Source organism: Pituophis catenifer, unplaced genomic scaffold (genome assembly GCF_029215685.1).
Source record: "Pituophis catenifer annectens isolate HBS135680 unplaced genomic scaffold, rPitCat1.0.hap2 SCAF_2, whole genome shotgun sequence".
NCBI classification, from domain to species: domain Eukaryota; kingdom Metazoa; phylum Chordata; class Lepidosauria; order Squamata; family Colubridae; genus Pituophis; species Pituophis catenifer.
This window is the reverse complement of record NW_027256882.1, coordinates 271,936,010-271,955,432: the sequence shown is the minus strand read 5'-3', so window position 1 is coordinate 271,955,432 and position 19,423 is coordinate 271,936,010. Positions and strand designations below refer to the sequence as shown.

Sequence of the window (19,423 nt, the reverse complement as noted above, 5' to 3'; positions counted from 1 at the left end):
GAAGATGGGCAGTAATCATTATATTGACTAATAAATTGTATAAATCAATTCATTTTTGTGATTCTCTACAAAGTGAGAAAATAACTTGGGCACTATCACCTATCCTGTTTATGGCACTTTAAATTTTAAAACGATACTCATTAACATAAAATCTTTAAAACAAATTTCCCCTAATTTTATTTTAAAAAACAAACAGCGGCATTATTCTTTTTCTTTCTTTTTTTGCCTATAATGTAATAATCATCTCATTAGTCTATTCTATTGGTAAAATAAAACATCGTTTTTATTTGGCTCATATTGGGGTACTCTGATGCTTTCGTTTGACCTCGTTTTCAAAGTTTAGAAAAGTAGTGATGCCAGATGCACAATTAAGACAATGCGTGTAAAAGGGGACAAGGCTTTGATCACATGCTTTGATAGTCACTTTACATTTTTAAAATCCTTTCTTGCCCTGTGCAGATTCCCTTATGATATGGAAAGAGTAGTTCAGCCTCACTGTTGCCTGAAAAGGAAAAAAAAAATCACTCTTTCAAATGTGTGGTTATAATTAGTGTTAATTATTCATGAAAGCTTAACCATGTAAAACATTTGACAGGCATCCCTCTTATCTGGTGACATTTATTGTACAAACAACGGAAAGGATAAAGGGAACGCAAGGAACTGAAAATACAGTTATAACACATTAGAAACGTTATGGCTTCGTTAGTTATTTTAAAGGAAAATTTGTGTACTTTCTCAGTTCTTTGGTAAAGTTATTGATAAACCATGAGATTAACAAGGCATATCATTGAGTGTATTGCTATTGTCCACTTGTGGTACTTCTGGACAAGTGATCTAACCAAATCCAAGCTTTGAATATCACCATTTGGTATTTGTTTTCTACTTAGCTATCATATTTCTAACACCACCCTACCAGCCACATAATCTCTTCCAAGAAAACCAACAACTTCCTTTTTTTACAGAAGAAAAAGAGAAAATGCTTTGAGATTGTAAGGGTGACACTTGGTTGACATAAAATATTGGAGGCTAAAGATGTTTGCCATCTAAGTTAGAGAGATTACTTCTCAATATAAACGTTAAACCCTTTGCAATTTACTTTTCCTTGTAAATCTTGGCTTGTATGGCTTCTTCTGATAATATTACTTTACTAGCACTGACAAATCAGAAGAATACAGGTAGTCCTCGGCTTACGACTACAATTGAGCCCAAATGTTCTGTTGCTAAGTGAGACATTTGTTGTGAGTTTTGCCCCATTTTATGATTTTTTTTTCTTGACACAGTTATTAAGTGAATCATTGCAGTTGTTAAGTTAGCAACGGTTGTCAAGTGAATTTGGTTTCCTCATTGACTTTGGGACACTGAAAGTGTTGTAAATATGAGTCAATTGTCAAGTGTCTGAATTGTGATCATATGCCCATAGGGATGCTGCAATGGTTGTAAGTGTGAAAAACAGTCATAAGTCACTTTTTTCAGTGACGTAACTTCGAACAATCACTAAATGAACTGTTGTAAGTCAAGGACTGCCTATATTTCCAGTAGGTGCTGATCATCATATACAAAAATGCACTCTATACATATTCAGATAGATGAGAAGTTAATAGTAGATTAGGGTTAATTGCAGCCAAAGGCTCGAACAGATATAAGAGAGTATAGTCTACAGCATAACTTTAGCTTTTAGGACAATATGAATCACATTAGCTTTTTTAATACATTCATTACTTTTTAAAAAGGCATTTTTAAAGCGGTATTTTTTAAGACACCTAGAAGTCCATCATTAGAAACCAAGTAGATATAGTTCCACTGTTCCAGCAAGTTTTTTATCCAGTGCAGCCTTGGCATTTCTTTTCATTTTACCTACATTAAAAAGAACAGAAAGATTAAAGAAGTGCAGTAATACCATCTAATACAAAGGAGTACTGCTTTCAGGGGTTGATTAAAGCTGATAGTTTTAAACATCCCACTTCCCATTTTACCAGCCACTGGCATTTTTTAAAAAATGTATGCAGAGCTATAAAAAAAAACTTGCTCACCTGCAGTTGTCTGATAGAAGCCACAACGGCATCAGAACAGCTGTGATATCTTTTCCCCTCTTTGCTTGCCTTGCCAACACCCACGCACAGCTGCACATTAAAGCAATATCTGATACGCCTTTCACGGACTAATCAGACGTCCTTCACTTGGTGTTATTCCTTGTAAACCTTCCCAGCCAACTTTCCAACTGACATGGCAAAAGTGGCTCAGTGGCTAAGACGCTGAGCTTGTCGATTGAAAGGTTGGCAGTTCAGCGGTTCGAATCCCTAGTGCCACATAACGGGGTGAGCTCCCATTACTTGTCCCAGCTTCTGCCAACCTAGCAGTTTGAAAGCACGTAAAAAATGCAAGTAGAAAAATAGGGACCACCTTTGGTGGGAAGGTAACAGTGTTCCGTGCGCCTTTGGCGTTTAATCATGCCGGCCACATGACCACGGAGACGATTTCGGACAGCGCTGGCTCTTCGGCTTTGAGAGGGAGATGAGCACCGCCCCCTAGAGTTGGGAACGACTAGCACATATGTGCAAGGTGAACCTTTACCTTTATATAACCTGTACTTCAGACAGACGTATTTGGAGACCAGATCTCGAAATCTGGTGCTCTTCAGACATTTTTGACTAATTCCCACCACACTTTTTTTTCAGTGTGAACACTGCTGCTGCTGCTGCTGCTGGTGGTGGTGGTGGTGGGGTGTGTATGTATTTAAGACAGTTGGGTGAGAAGATAAAAAGGGAGTTTTTCATATATTCAAAAAGAGAATCAGTAGGCACCGTCTTCTCTCCATGTATGTCGCTTCCCCGGTTTTTCCTGGTGTATACGTTGAAGATAGTTTTTATCTTCTTACCCCACTGTCTTCCCCTTTTCAAGGTTTATCCGGTAGTCATTTGTAATTCAATACAGCGACCATTACTGGGGCAATTGATAAAATATTATTTGTCCTATGTCCAAAAAGACATTCCATAAACAATCCTTATCCTTCTCATTGAGGATGGTGGCCTGATCTTAATTCACTGCTTCAGTAGTTCTGTAGCATGAAAGTACATAAATTGGGGCATGAGGTTAGGCTATTTGAGGAACAACCTTGCACCTTTGGTCACTACTTGAGCCATCAGTCTGGCCAAAAATGGTTCCCACCTACAGAACTAAAGAGTGCCATCTAGAGGGACACCAGAAGTTTGCCTTTTCTATCCCTCTGCCTACCCTCTGGAACACCATTCCCTCCAACCTCCACATTATTTTGACTCTATCTTTACTAGTCTTTTGAAGAGTCCTTAAAACTTGGCTAATTAGATAAACCTGTGAGACATACTTAAGTATTGTTGATGGCTACCCCAGTTTCCACTTTTTTTTTCATTTTATTCCAGTCCATTCTCATTTTTAATTTTCAGCTTGTATTTTTACGCCAAATGTTTTTGATGATGATCTATGTTTCCCACCCAAAGCTGCCTCTGTGAGATAGGTGCAAATAAATTGAATAAACAAGCACCCCAACATTTCTTTAATGTTTGTTCAGCCTGTTCAAACCCAACAGTCCCAAAATTTCAAAAATCTGAACACTAATAGATACAGGATCCCTCAGATTTACCTTCTAACTAAATCCCTTTTAATAAGGGATTTAGACATTCCTGTGTCGGGTAGTACTATTTTCCACACCATTGCTGTCTTCTGATTTCCTGTACAGAATAAAGAAAGATGGGTTCAGGTTTTTTCCCATCATGGATTAATTTTTATTAAATTCAATATGGACGTTTACACTTAGATGGGTTTTCCCATTTGTTAACTCTTGCTTGGCTAAATGTCCCCAGCAATAGAGCAGAATAGAGACATAAGATATGGTTTAAAAACGTAGAAGCTAGCTATCAGTGAGGCTTCATATCTTCTAGAACAGGGGTCTCCAACCTTGGCAACTTTATGACTTGTGGACTTCAACTCCCAAAATTCCTCTCTGGGAGCTGAAGTCCACAAGCCTTAAAGTTGCCAAGGTTGGAGACCTCTGCTATAGGTGACCTTTTTCAGCCTATGGAGAAACACAAAAATGAGAGCTTTTTATTTTGTTTATGTATTTATTTAGTTCATCAAACATGTATAATAGATATAAGTATAAACATGATTTTGAATACAGGAAATGGATACAAATAAATGGGGACAGTAGGACAGGGATGTAGGCACATTGGTGCACTTATGCACGCCCCTTACAGACCTCTTAGGAATGGGGTGAGGTCAACAGTAGACAGTCTAAAGTTAAAGTTATGGGGGTTTGGGGAAGAAACCACAGAGTCAGGTAGCGCATTCCAAGCTTTGACCACTCTGTTGCTTCAATGTTCTGAACAAGCTAGAAACCCTGTGGTTTCATTACAATGCGTATGATAAAATCTGGTGGGATTTCCCGGAATACTGTTGTGACGTATTCTATTCTATTCTAATTTGGCTAGTTCTATTCTAGTTCTATTCTAATTTGGCTAGTTTGTAGTACGTTTCTATTTAATGCATTGATTTGAAACAAACCCAGTTGATGGCTGAATTATAAATTATCTCAACATCAGCTACCCAGCAGAGGAGGGTCTAGATATGGGACTGACAAAAGTACAGTATATTCAGTTAAATAGGTTGTTGGAGTTTGTTTCCCTGGGTTGTCCATCCTAGCAACTAGCTAGTTCACAATCAGTAAATTAAAACCTAAGTATTATTAGGCTTTGTATTTAGGAGGTTGCCTGAGTGAGTGGTTGAACATGGGAAAAACCCGAGAGCCTAGCATAACAAGAGGACTAGAAGAAAAACCACCATTCCCTGTAACAGTTTTGTTCTCAGTAAATCTCTGGTCTCTTGGAAATGTGTACATTGTAGATATGAGTTTGCAGCATGGAAGCAAAAGGTGGCTTTGCCTATTCAACTGCTTTGTCAAAAAATAAAAATAAAAAAATCTCCTTTTTGAAATCATTCCCTATCACTTTGGTTGGACGATGGGGAGAAACAGTCTGATACGACCATTACTATTTTTAAGCAGAATAGCATTTCAGTGAATGTCTCTTACGAGGTACATGTGAAAAAAGATCAAACTTCATTTCATTACAAGAAGCTTGCAATAGAGTTTTTTCTTCCTATTTTGCAAGTAGAGTCAGCAATGTTCAAACACAACAATTCGTACTCACTTTCATTAGCAGACAAATAAACAACTTGGCATTTTTACATTTAATAAGACTTGGCATATGTTTGAGGCTCAGTGGGTTTCCTGCCAACCACCCTCCATTCTACTACTAAACAAATGAGACAAAATTAATCCTTGATGTGCAACCCCCCCCCCCATTAAAATTGAATGGTAATGGTGTTGATTATCACCTGTTATTGTTTCAACTTTACACTACTTTTGTAGTGTAACATGAAACAGTATTGCTTTAACTTTACAACAAGAACATTATTACTTACAATGTTTCTACTTGTTCGAATTCTTTTCCAACTTCTGCAAAGAGAAAGAAACCAATGTGATTTGTATTTGCTGTTGGTATATTTTACTCACTTACTTATTTATTAATATTTCAAGCCTGATCTCAAGCCTTTGAGTCAGTCTTGGCTCCTGATGACTGTCTGGACTAAGTGTTTCCATTTTTTGGAAGTAGTTTGCCATTGCCTCTTTCTTAGGACTGAGAGAGAATAACTGGTCCAAGGCACACAGTCAATTTTCAAGGTGGAACTAGAACAAGAACAATTTCCTGGTTTCTAACATGGTGCCTTAACCACTAGACCAAACTGTATATAATTTTGTTTGTTTGTTTGTTTAAGGGATTCTATAGTCAATTGTATAGTTAATGTAATGGATTAATATGATTGCTTACAAAATCTTGCTACAAAAGGAATTGTAGCCTATTGACTTAGTTGAAAATATGGAAAGAGCAAATTTCCAAAAATGGAATACTGAAGCTGGAAGTACATTACATTACGTGAAATACGTTTCCCACTAATACTGTAAGATAAAATGCTGCTGTTTCTTTATTACCAGTATAGTTAACAGCCACATTAGTTTAATGTCAATACATTTCCTCTCTTATAGTGCGACTAGGTGATTTTACTTCCTATTTACTTAAATAGTTATTTTTTTTAATACTGCCAACTATTGAAATCTCCTGGCTATATGTAATAAAGACATAATAACATACAGTAATAAAACATAAAATAAGTAATTAGTGAAGTAATAAAATTAAAGAACAAATTAAAACTCTTGGTAAGTAATACCAATACCAAGTAATACCACGATGTAAAAAAGAGATTGAGACTTTAGAAAGAGTGCAGAGAAGAACAACAAAGATGAATAGGGAATTGGAGGCTAAAACATATGAAGAACAGTTGCAGGAACTGGGTATGTCTAGTTTAATGAAAAGAAGGACTAGGGAAGACATGATAGCAGTGTTCCAGTATCTCAGGGGTTGCCACAAAGAAAAGAGAGAGTCAAACTATTCTTCAAAGCATCTGAAGGCAGGACAAGAAGCAATGGGTAGAAACTAATCAAGGAGAGAAGCAACTTAGAACTAAGGAGAAATTTCCTGACAGTTAGAACAATTAATCAGTGGAACAACTTGCCTCCAGAAGTTGTGAATGCTCCAACACTGGAAGTTTTTTGTCTGAAGTGATGTAGGGTTTCCTGCCTAAGCAGGGGGTTGGACTAGAAGACCTCCAAGGTCCCTTCCAACTCTGTTATTCTATTCTAATAACTCTCCCCATAAAAAGGGGGCTATGTACCTCTTTTGGAAAAGTTTCAGTTCTTCCAATTTGATAAGAAGCACACATAGGCATTTGGCCCAAGATACAAGGACATCATGTATGTCATGATGTCATCTCACAAATGACACAAAATATGCAGTTCTTATGCAGGATGAAGTTGTGATACACATGGGATCATTCCCTACTCCCCCACCCTGGATATCCATAGCCATCAGACACAACTACAAGAAAGGGGAATCTGCCTGAAGGGGAATCTCTCCAGGTGATGCCAAAGAACATGGGTGATGCAAGGTATGTATGGAGAATAAAGTGTTTTGCTACACTGTAATCTGGAACCAAGGCACTTTTCATTTTCTTAGAGACCAACTGGAAGACATGAGTTTTCCCTTTCAGTGGCCACAGATATTATTTTAGGATTCGCAACATTTCTCTCCCAGTCCACCACATTCCTTTCTGATAGGGCAACAAAAGCACAAAATGAAACTGCAGCTCAACCTCAATTTTAAAACATGAAATATTTGAATCACATACAAAATATTTTATTTATCTTGTTCAAAAATATAGCATCTGCGTGATTCCACTCATCATTTAGCTTTCTACTGAATAGCAAATAAACCCAGATACTTTGAAGTAAGCACCATTTCCTTAGAGATGTTTTGAGAGGCAGATGTATCCAGTTATTTGTGCCCTGATTCTATGAATGGCTTTCAAAAGAAGAAGAAAATCCTCTGGTAAAGCTACTCTTTGTTAGTTATAATAAAGCAAGGATGGCAGTCAACGATTTATGGGCATCATGTACTGTCCGACTGCAAAAATTGCTGGGGGGAAAAATCAGCAAATTCAGGAACAGAATTTGCTAGCGACACATGCTAGCAATTTCACAGATGGACAAAATGAATCATTTTGCTTGCTGGCTCAAAATTGAAAATCATTTTTATGGGAAAATCATTTTGTCCTGCATACACTAGTAAGGTCAGGCTTTACCTCCTAAAAGGAGCCCTGTCAGCAACATCTGCATTATGCAGTGATGCCAAAATGATAACATGCACACAGATTTTTTTTCTTTACACTTATGTTTTGATGTCTGGTGAATGTACCTAAACCATGCCATTTGTCTCACAGTGTAGTCACATTTTGTTGTGTGTGCCCTTCTTGCTCCCAAGAACTGTGTTCACTTTTTAAATGTAGCCCTGGATCCATCACATGAAGATAAAATGCAGTCCTCAGCCAATAAAAGGTTACTTGACCCTATAACTTTGTTCTTAAAATCTAATAATAGAAAACTATCAGAGGAAACAAGGTTTACCTATCGTTATGGTTTAGTGCAATCTTTCCCAACTTTGCATGCTCCATTCAAAGTTGGACTTGTTCTTACAATTCCTCTTACATTATGTATCTTGGCTCAGGAATTCTAGAAGTTGAGGTCCAACACAATGGGAACATATCGGCACAGGCTACTGGTAGAAGCCATATTGATGTTCCACATGTCATACATCATGACACAAATTATAGCTCAGCAAATTAGTTTATCTGCATAATTTATGTGATGACATAATGACATAATGCAAGAAATTAATTACTCTTCCTTATCCTCTGAGATCCCCAAGAAGCTTCAGTCATAAACAGAGGTTTACCATTCATGTCATCCCGTTGTTATTGCACAAAAACACCAAATAAAAGAAGCATATTTGAAGATGTTATTCTTCCATATCTTACCAGTATTAGCTTCTTTCTTTTTGGAAACCACTTCAAAGATAAAAACAAGCGCTACTAAAATAATAACTTCAGCAGCTATTACAAGAAATGGTTTGAGAGGTGTCAAATATGTCAGGACTTTGAGAGACACTTTTCCTTTACTTTCACCTAGTAGAAATCCAGCTTTGCACCAGTATGAACTGGTGTCTAATTCAGAGAGATCAAAGATCTTCAGTTTGGTTATGTTTGCAGGTGTCTGGATAAAGCTGTACTTCTCTGGCATCAGGGTAGAATTAATAACCACCTGATAGAAGAAAAAAAGAGTAAAGAATCTTCATCATACACCACTCATAAATCATTCTAAATTCCAATATATAGATATTTAAATATATAAATGAAGATTCTGACATGAAAATTATAACAGTGAAATAGAAACATGAAAGGGAAATTAAAAAATAAACAATCTTTGGAAATCTATGAATATTTGATTCACAGTCCAGCTGGGGTAAGATTGGGTCTACATTACAAATACATGTCTTGAAAAGTATGTTGAAATGATGGGGCAAGGGGATAGGATAGGATTCCTCCCGTAAATGAAAGAGAACTTTACCTCTCCACTTCCATTATTTGAATACCAGATCCAAAAACTTGGGTTAAACTGGGTTTTCCCATTGCCAATATCACAAGTCAATACCACGGTGTCACCCACATAACTGATTATATGGTCAGATTTTACATGGACTTGAGGCACTAAGGGAAAACAAAAACAACAAAAAAAGAACTGTATTGCCATATGAGAAGAGCACATCTTCCTTCCCCCATCGTTCCCATTTTCTATTTAGGGACGATCAAAAGCATCCTGTTGTATTGTAATCCTGTATGGTTTGGAAGCATTATTGCTTCAGACACAAAAGCTGCACACACAGTGTGAGGACAGCAGAAAAGATTATCGGAAGTTCGCTTCCTTCTATCCAGGACATAGCCCAGGACATAGCATATAAGCGATGCTTGACCAGGATCCACAGTATTGTCAGAAATGCTACACATCCTCTCCATGACCAGTTTTCTTTGTTACCTTCCCGGAGGAGGCTTTGTGGTTTCCGAAGCAGAACAACTAGATTATGTAATAGCTTTATATCATATAGAATCAACCTTGTTAATTCTCAAGACACTTTTTTCCGCTATGCATTAAAAACGGACTATGTTTATGTTTATCCAGAGAGAGAGAGAGAGAGAGAGAGAGCGCGAGATAGAGGGAGGGAGGGAGGGAGGGAGGGAGGGAGAGAGAGAGAGAGAGAGAGAGAGAGAGAGAGAGAGAGAGGGAGGGTGGGGCAGGAGGGCTTGCGGTGGGGCAGGAGGCCACGCAGCATGCTAGCGGTGCCGCCGTGAGGTGGGGGGGGTGGAACTGCCCCATGCGCCCTGCACTGGCTTACCTCAGGGACATGAAGGGACATGATACTCGACTGAAATAGGTGCCGAAATTTGTGCAATTTCAATTGCCTCCTCCTGAATTCCTGAAGGCAATTCTAGTAAAGTATAATTAAATGCATTTCCAATTTAAAATGATAAGATTATTCTAGGGACTGATGCTTTCAGGGATCAGGGAAGCAACCCTTCTCTCTCCCCTGCCCTCATTCTGTGGAACAGGATGGTTTTTAGGAGGGCCTTTAAAACATGGCTATTTCATCAGGAAACCATTTCTGCCTCTTCCTCTTTCTTCTGAGCGAGTGAGCTATCAAGATGTCACCCACTCGTCTCTCCTTCCAACTCTGAGTCAGTACAAGTTAGAATGGAACCAGAAAAGCTACCATTGTTCTTATAACATTCTATGGGGGTTATGGGTACATTAGCTTTGGGCTGCCTATCAGCTTCTGGCTCAACTTTTGCAGAAATCGAATATGGTACTTTATAGGCTTTCAGAAGACTAATATGGATCTTGGTATATACAACTGTTAGTTTGCTCCCTTGACACAGCTAGAATTGAGAGGAACAGAAACAAAATGTCACTTGCAGAAGTGAGAGGAGTTCAATATAGTATTATGAGAAAAGCTGTTTCTGCAGCTTCCTGAATCCACCAATTTTGTTTTGAGCCCCCCAGAGATTCTCTCATATGGATTATTTCCCTTCTCTGTTGCATTTGGAGAATATGAAAGGATTTTATATAGAGACATTGAAAACCCATGAAAGTTTTGTGGGGGGGGGGGGGGGGGGTTGTATCAAAGCAATCCTCCAAGCAGGCCAAAATAATTAGCAAACAGGCCCTGGCTGCATGAAAGTTGTCCATTCTGCTCTAGATCATAAAATACAATTTTAAGGGTGAAGGTTTTTTTTTTATTTATTTATTTTTAATTTGATTTATATGCCACCCTTCTCCGGAGACTCAGGGCGGCTTACAGTGCGTTAAGCAATAGCCTTCATACTTTTGTATATTTTATACAAAGTCAGCTTATTGCCCCCACAAACTGGGTCCTCAATTTACCTACCTTAGAAAGGATGGAAGGCTGAGTCAACCTTGAGCCTGGCAAGATTCGAACTTACTTTACTTGCAGACAGCTGGTGTTAAATTGCAGTGCCTTGTCTGCAGAGCTATCCAGGCTCCTAGAAGGTTAGAATGTTCTTCAGTGTATTTTGTTTTACACCAACTTCTAGCTATTGGCAATTGGCTCAAGGTAGATTTTGTCTTCCATACTTAATGATTTATATGGAAATAATGTCCCTGGTTACATCTGGAAATAGCTATGGTTCTAAACATTCCTGGGAATTAAGTCACATGGAAATAACTTACTCAAAATTAACATGATTGCTAATTGTTAATTATTGTTTCTGGGCAAACATGATTGGCTGTGGGATACATAACTGAAGATGAGGTTTATGTCCAAGCTCATATATCATTTCCTACTAAGGTAGAAATTTGCCATTATATGCAGGGGTGGGCTTAAAAAACTTTAGCAAGGGATTCTCTGCCAGGTTGTTGGGTGGGTGTGGCCATGGTGGCCATGGCCTAGTCAAACTCCTGCACCATGGCAAAGGGGGCATTTTTGCCCTCCCCGGGCTCCAGAGGCTTTCCTCAAGCCTTCGGGAGGGCAAAAACAGCCTCTCCAGGCTCTGGAGGCCCTTCCCAAACTTCCAGTAGGCCTGGTTTTTGCCTTCCCCGAGCCTCCGCGCGCACCCTGCACTTATCTGCATCTAAAACAGGCCGTGTGGGGACTCCTGAGAGGGGCAGGAGGGGGTAGGTGAGGCCAGCCAGGAGTGGGATTTGGGGATTCTCTGAATTGCACAGAATTTAGCTAGAGGTTCTCCCAAACCCCTGCGAACCCCCAGCAGCCCACCCCTGATTGTATGTAAGAAAGGACCACGCTTGCAAGTTACGTTTCAATCCCAGTTAAATGGGGTTTTCCTACAGTGGCCTGAATATTTTCACTGTTATGCAGATAATCAAATTTAACATGACCCAAGCTTTTTGTACAGAAGCCAATAACTGTGGAAACCTAGTTTCTGCTATTTTTCTCATTCAAAAACAACAAGCAAGCAAAAAGAAAAGGCAGTTTTTGCAAACTAACTGTTAAAATTCCTGACCAAGGGAAGAAAAAAAAACCCCAAAAACTTGAGCTTGCCAAAGCCAAGTATGAGGAACCATTTAGAACATCCTGGTTTGAGCAAATTTATTTTGCTCGCACCATTACCCAGCCACAAAACATAGCGGTGTGAAATATATTGCTCGTGTCTCACTGATAGATTAGAGCTGAACAAATACTCCATGAAATAAAATGTATCTAATCATTACCACTTTCCAGTCTGATTAATGTTTGGCTGCAGAGTGTAATATTGTTTTTTTTTTTTATCCTAATGAAATTTTCCTTCTAAAAGTGCACTATTTTATGACTCACAATAAGCAATGGCTTATTATGACTCACAATAAGCAAATGCCTATGGAACACATAGTCATAATTATGTGAGGATGATAGATACACAACAATACATTACATTCTTCTTGATTTAGCACTTTTGCAGCAGTTCTACTGCCAAAACTACAGTATATAGCTTATTATACAGACGGGCAATTTTAAACATCCCTGATGGTCAGAGTTGATCTTTAATCCTTCCGTACTCAAACTTTCTACTTCTAAATGCCCATGTTATCATGCAGAAGCAATTTTCTTAGTGTTAGAGCTTTTCCTATCAGGATATTGCAAATGAGTTTGGAAATGTTTAGCTGTTTCTGCAAATGAGTAGAGCTTTGTAGGAGACTACTCAGTTCAGAAATTGGGGTTGTAACAATCTCAGACTTCAAAATCTAACTAAAACAGCAGTGAAGCTGAATTCTTTTGGGTGTCTGATGCTTGATTAAGTCTTAGATTCACATTTAAACTGTAAAAGGCCAAAAGTCTAATCCTAAAAAACATCATTTTTGAAGTTTGAAAAGAGACAAGTGGAATAATCTTTCTCCCCACTGAAAGGGAATATATTTACAGCCCCAGCAGTGATTCTTCAAAATGCACTTGTTTGGTTTTAAAAATCAGTAGCAAGTGGGTGTATACAAAAGGCAAGAAATAATTAATATTTAATGGATGTAGTCCATTAATCTGCATCATCGTTCTATGTTTAGTCATCTCAATAATTCATCACATTGCATCCTCAGTGAAATATCATTTTACATCAGATGATACTGCATTATCGATAAAAAGGAACAGCAACAATAAAAACTGCTGTGACATTCCATGCAGATTTGAGGAGAGGCAGAAATAATCTTAAAATGAAGAACAAAAAGAAAAGAAATTAGGTTTAAAGGAACCAGTCTTGATATGTTTTAAGTTACGTCTTAAAATAACTTAGTATTTTGACGGTGTACAGCAAAATTCCTCCTTCATGGTAATGATAAAAATATATTTTTTTAGTTTGATTTGCCATTGCTGCAAATCAAGCAACTTTTTGCCAGTCTTTTAGAAAAAAATGGTGCATGTTGACAGCATTGACAACTACTGGGGTTGGTCCAGTTTTTTCCATGTTTTCATTTTTAATTGGGATGGTGGAGAGCTAATAACATTAATACAGGTAGTCCTTGACTTATGACAATTAAACCCAAAATTTTTGTTGTTGAGATTTCTTAAGTGTTTTTTGCCCCATTTTATGACCTTTCTTGCCTCAGTTGTTAAGTGAATCACTGAACTTGATACATTAGTAACCCTGTTGTTAAGTGAATCTGGCTTCCCCATTGACTTTGCTTGTCAGAAGGTCATAAAAGGGGATTTACATGACCCTGGAACACAGCAACGGTTATAAATATGAACCAGTTGCCAAGCTTCTGAATTTTGATCACCCGATCATGGGGATGCTGCAAAAATGTGAAAAATGGTCATAAGTCACATTTTCACTGCTGTTGTAACTTTGAACGGTCACTAAATGAACTGTTGTAAATCGAGGACTAACTATCTGACAGTCTGTGGAGATTCTCAATCATCCAGGTCATGGTTATCCCAAACATGCTTTTTTCAAAAGGCAACTGGACTTTCCTGGGTTTTTTTTTTCCTTTGAAAACATTTTGCTTCTCATCCAAGAAGCTTCTTCAGTTCATGAAGATTCAGGAGAACTAAAGAAGCTTCTTGGATGAGAAGCAAAATATTTTCAAAGGGAAAACAAGCACCTTTGGGACGTTAAATATGCCAGAGCAGAAAACACGGGGGTCAATTCTCTGATTTGCTGGTAAATGGTGTGATTTAGGAAGAGTTGAGTTTTTAAAGGGTAAATTCTTGGATCTTACCTTGTAAAACAAATGTAGCCTTTATTTCTGGTGTAGTTTTATAAACACATGTGTAATTCCTCATCTGGTCTTCATTTCTGACTTTTATCCTTAAAAATAGTTAAGCAATTCATACATAATAAACACTATCGAGCTATAAAGTAAAAAGTAAAAACAAAGAAAAACAATATGAAAACAGCAATTGAAAAATATGTAACAGTAATGTTCTGGATTGATAAATGGTGACATGCAAGCAGCTTGATGAAACAGATACAAATTTATGATAGTTGAAATATTATGAATATCCAAATGGAACATCATAGTTCAGATAACTACCGATGGAAAGGACCTCAGTCATCCTCTAATCCAGGGGTGTCAAACTCAAGGCCTGCGAGTCAGATCCAGCCCTTGGGGTGCTTAGATCTGGCCACCCTGGAAACAGCAAAGGACTAACCCATGGTGACTCTGCCAGTGAAAATGGAGCTCAGGACGCCGTGCACGGCCTGCCTGGGTCCCGTTTTCAGCCGCAACGGCCTCCTGCAGCCCTCTGCCAGCGAAAATGGAGCTTGCGCCCACCTCCCGAGTTCCATTGTCACTGGCAGAAGGCTAGCAAAACAAACAAAAGGAGAAATGTTTCCCCTTTTGCATTTGAGCATGCAAGAAGGGACAGGAAAGGAGAAAGGGAAAGAGGAAAGACGAAGAAAAAGATGGGAAGAGCGCAAGGAAGGAAAAATAAGGAAAGAGGGGACGGAAGAAGAAAGGAGAATGAAGAGGAACGGAAAAAGAAGAAAAGGAAGGAAGGAAGGAAGGAAGGAAGGAAGGAAGGAAGGAAGGAAGGAAGGAAGGAAGGAAGGTTATAATGAGAGTGAGAGAGGGTCTGAGGGAAGTCGTGCCTTAGGACTTGGCTACCACAAGGTCTGTCCCACCCTCTCCCGCCCAACATGAGTGACATCAAGCTGGCCATGCCCACCCTGACCACGCCCATCCCATCCCCCCCACCCCCCAAGATCAAACACAACTGTGATGCCGCTCTCAATGAAATTGAGTTTGACACCCCTGCTCTAATTTTTTTTTTTTAATTTGATTTATATGCCGCCCTTCTCCGGAGACTCAGGGCGGCTTACAGTGCGTTAAGCAATAGCCTTCATACTTTTGTATATTTTATACAAAGTCAGCTTATTGCCCCCACAAACTGGGTCCTCAATTTACCTACCTTAGAAAGGATGGAAGGCTGAGTCAACCTTGAGCCTGGCAAGATTTGAACTTACTTTAATTGCAGACAGCTGGTGTTAAATTACAGTGCCTTTGTCTGCAGAGTTATCCAGGCTCTTAATCCAAGCACAGCCCCCTGCAGGAATTCAGTACAATACAAGTAGTCCTCAATTTAAGATCATAATTGAGCCAAAAATTTCAGTTGCTAAATGAGACAGTTTTTAAGTGAGTTTTGCCCCTTTTTACAACTTTTCTTCCCCTAGTTGTTAAGGGAATCACTGCAGTTGTTTCTGGTGTTTTGGAAAATAAATTGACCCACTCTTCTTTGTGGAAGCCTCTCAAATAGTAATAGACCTTAGCAATAGCACTTAGACTTAATATACCACTTCACAGTGCTTTTACAGCCCTCTCTAAGAAGCTTAGAGAGTCAGCATATTGCCCCCCCAACAATCTGGGTCCTCATTTTCCCCACCTCGGAAGGATGGAAGGCAGAGTCAACCTTGAGCCTGGTGAGATTTGATTTGCCAAATTGCAGGCAGCTGGCAGGCAGCAGAAATAGCCTGCAATATTGTACTCTAACCCAGGTGTCTCCAACCTTGGCAACTTTAAGCCTGGGGGACTTTAACTCCCAGAATTCCCCAGCCAGCTTTGCTGGCTGGGGAATTCTGAGAGTTGAAGTCCGCCAGGCTTAAAGTTGCCAAGGTTGGAGACACCTGCTCTAACCATTGTGGCTCATGCAAATATTGGAAAACTGCTGTCACATCACCCCTAGTCCTTCTTTTCTTCAGACTTGCCATACCCAATTCCTGCTGTTCTTCATATGTTTTTGTCTCTAGGCTTTAATCGTTTTAGTTGCTCTTCTCTGCATTTTTTCCAAAGTCTCAACATTATTGTTGTTGTTTTTGGTAACGTGGTGACCAAAACTAAATGCAGCATTCCAGGTGTGGTCTTCCTAAGGATTTATAACGTGGTTCTACATGACAGTCTTCTAGCCACTGCAAGTACCCCTCCTAGGGTGACCCTCCGTACTAAAAGATTGTTCCTCTCTACTTTAAACTATGTCAGCATGTAACAAAAGCCACTTACGTATATCGAGTGCACCATTTGGAGTGAGTTTCATTCCTCCTGATGGTCTCCGGATTGAAAGTTGCATTTTCTGAGTTCCAAACAGTCTCCATTTTTGCCGCATTTGTGGCGTTGCTGATGACCAAACTACACATTAGTTCAAGTTCAGCTGGACTCTCTAATGTGAAAGTTTTTGTTTGAGGAACTTTGGAAAATCCTATGGGAAATAGTTAGAGGAGATAACACTTCCCTGATTAAAAGAAAATAATTGCATATAAATATATATATATATATGAGTGTATTACTCAAGGAATTTTTTGGTCAACTATTAGCTTCAAAACACTTAGCACATTCAGATGAATTTGGCAATTAAAAGCTTTAGCTTTCTAAAATATTGCAGTCTCACATGCCACACGTATGTCAAACTTTGTTTCAAATACTCTAGAAGAAGTTGAATTTTAGACATGGCTCCTAAAAAGGCCTTAGTAAGACTATGTAGGAGAATATCATACACCTAACATTTCATTCATAGAACAACTGCCTTGGCTGTTTGATAATCCCTTGATTTCTAACTAGATGCATTATTATGCTACCTTTTAGCCTGTGCTTAACAGTGGACATAACCAGTGGTGGGTTTCAAAAATTTTTACTACCGGTTCTGGGGGTGTGACTTGGTAGGCGTGGCAGGGGAAGGATACTGTAAAATCTCCATTCCCACCCCACTCCAGGGGAAGGATACTGTAAAATCTCGATTCCCTCCCCAATCCAGGGGAAGGTTACTGCAAATTCCCCATTTCCTCTCGATCAGCTGGGACTCGGGAGGCAGAGAATAGATGTGGGTGGGCCCAGTCAGAATTTTTACTACCGGTTCTCGGAACTACTCAAAATTTCCACTATCGGTTCTCCAGAACTGGTCAGAACCTGCTGAAACCCACCTCTGAACATAACCTATGCTGTCATCAGAATCCAGATGCATCAGAATTTGCTATTGACTTTGAATTTGGAAGCCTGCCACAACTCAAGGAGAACCAGTTTGAGATGAATCCAATCTAATTCTTCTCTCTTAATACCCAAACTTAGAAGAACACCAAAAATGCCATAGCAATGTAGCTAATTTTCCAAAATGAATGACAGCTGAAAAAAATCTAATCGTTCACTGATTAATTTTTTAAAGATGTATTTACTTTCAGAAATTCAGAATCAAAATCTTGTAATTATTGCTTTCGTTTCAGAAAGAAAACAACCAAACTCAGAAAGCAACAAGAACCCCCAGTTCAATCCGGAGCTATAAACGTTGCTTTCTATTAGTTTAGATAATGTACTAAAATGAATAGGACTTTGGTTGAACCATAGATCTTTTTCACTTGGGATACAACCTGACAGTCTGCAAGGAGGATGAATGATGCATATCATGAACTCACTGCTCCAATTAAATCAAATTACATAATTTGCATAATTTTATGATAACATCTAATGACATGCATGTCTACACGTCCATCACCAGCAAAGCACAACTTTATCCACAGCTATCTCTTTCCCATCTTCCATCACTGAACAGAAAATGATGGCAACCTTTAGGGGAGAGAATACTCTTACAACATGAATCAACAGATCATTGGTGGGATATGTCAAAATAGTGCTAGAAAATGAGTACGGTGAATCATGAGCAATCAGAAATGGGATGCTGATGAAACAGAAGACACGGAAAGCAAAAAGGCTGTAATGGAGTCTATGAAGACAATAGGAAAGATTAGATTCTGACAATGGAGTCCAAGAAGGCAGAGCTGGGGGATATACCATATAAAGGAAAGGAGAAATCGATTATGCTAAGGAAACTAATTCAGAGAATCACTATAAGATTGCATTGATGTAATGGCTAGGTAAAATCAACCATAGAATAGTAGCAGTCAGTATGGTTCTGATCCACAAAAGATCTACTGGGAAGCTGTAACTTAGAGCCTTGAAGATTAAACTGGTGTGAGCAATGTAAGGTTAATCTGCTTTGGCTACTTTGGGCTTTGCTAAATCCTTAGAACGTGAAAAACAAAGGCTGAGTAGGAATCATTTCAAAACTGAAAACATTCTCTTCCAAGTTCAAAAGCAGCTACCTCAATCAGGGCGTTGGCCTCAAATGACTTCCAACATAAATGAAAACAGTGTTCTTAGCATCAGGCAAGAAATGTCAAATTCAAGATGATTTGAGTTCAAGGCACTATGCACAAACCTGCTAAATCCTATCCATATTTACATCTTTATCTATATCTTTATATCATCTGTATATGCATACATATATGCATAGGCATCTACTGTATACCCATACCCATACCTATACCTAATTTCAGCTACCGGTTCTCCAGAACTGGTCAGAACCTGCTGAAACCAATCTCTGGTCTGTTTTTCAGGACAACATGGAGGATGTGGGTCTGTGCATTTTCTGAAATCTAACAGACATATAAGAAACAGGCTTCTTACTCAGAGAAGTTATGCTTTTTTAAACATAAATCTTCTCCCTAAAAATAAGCTATCCTGGCTACATGATTATCGAGGCAAGGCAGGTGTCGGGGCATGGGTGGCCTGGATGCAGGAGCCCTGAGGTAACTCCCCTGCCTCATGGAGGCAGTAGCACATCATGCGGCCTTTTGCTCCACCACAAGCAAGCAGAAGTGGGCCTCCCATATGTGGGAAGGGGGGGCGGAAGACATCCCTAAAAATAAGCCCTAGTGGTTATTTTGGGGCCCAAAAGAAAATAAGACCCGGTCTTATTTTCAGGAAAATGCGGGATTTAGTTGTAGTCCTTTGATGAAAATATGTGACCTGTAATATCATTTTTGAGGATGGGGCAATTCGATTATTTTTTACTAGTTTTGCAGTTTTATTATTTGTGATTTTTTTTTAACTCTGTAATTTCATTGTTGCTAATCTCTTTGGCTTTTCTTTATAGGGAAAGAGGAAAAATAGTTTCTATTAATC

General features: G+C 38.9%; 1 protein-coding gene across 2 annotated transcripts in view; it reads right to left on the bottom strand.

The window, feature by feature from the left end:
• Positions 1–297: 297 nt before the first annotated feature.
• The window catches only part of EMB (embigin), a 36,067-nt gene continuing 16,941 nt past the window's right edge, over positions 298–19,423 (bottom strand). The window contains exons 4-11 of one of the 2 annotated variants that reach the window (XR_011599945.1): positions 16,475–16,670; positions 14,198–14,286; positions 9,050–9,189; positions 8,461–8,743; positions 5,455–5,488; positions 3,617–3,704; positions 1,720–1,854; positions 298–502 (exon numbers count right to left, since the gene is read on the bottom strand). Coding sequence is in view for 1 of the 2 variants with exons in the window: in XM_070935901.1 (XP_070792002.1) it covers positions 3,647–3,704; positions 5,455–5,488; positions 8,461–8,743; positions 9,050–9,189; positions 14,198–14,286; positions 16,475–16,670 (800 nt within the window). In the remaining variant the exon portion in view is untranslated. Of the gene's footprint in view, positions 1,855–3,616; positions 3,705–5,454; positions 5,489–8,460; positions 8,744–9,049; positions 9,190–14,197; positions 14,287–16,474; positions 16,671–19,423 lie in introns of both variants that reach the window. The other variant, XM_070935901.1, reaches the window with a different exon arrangement.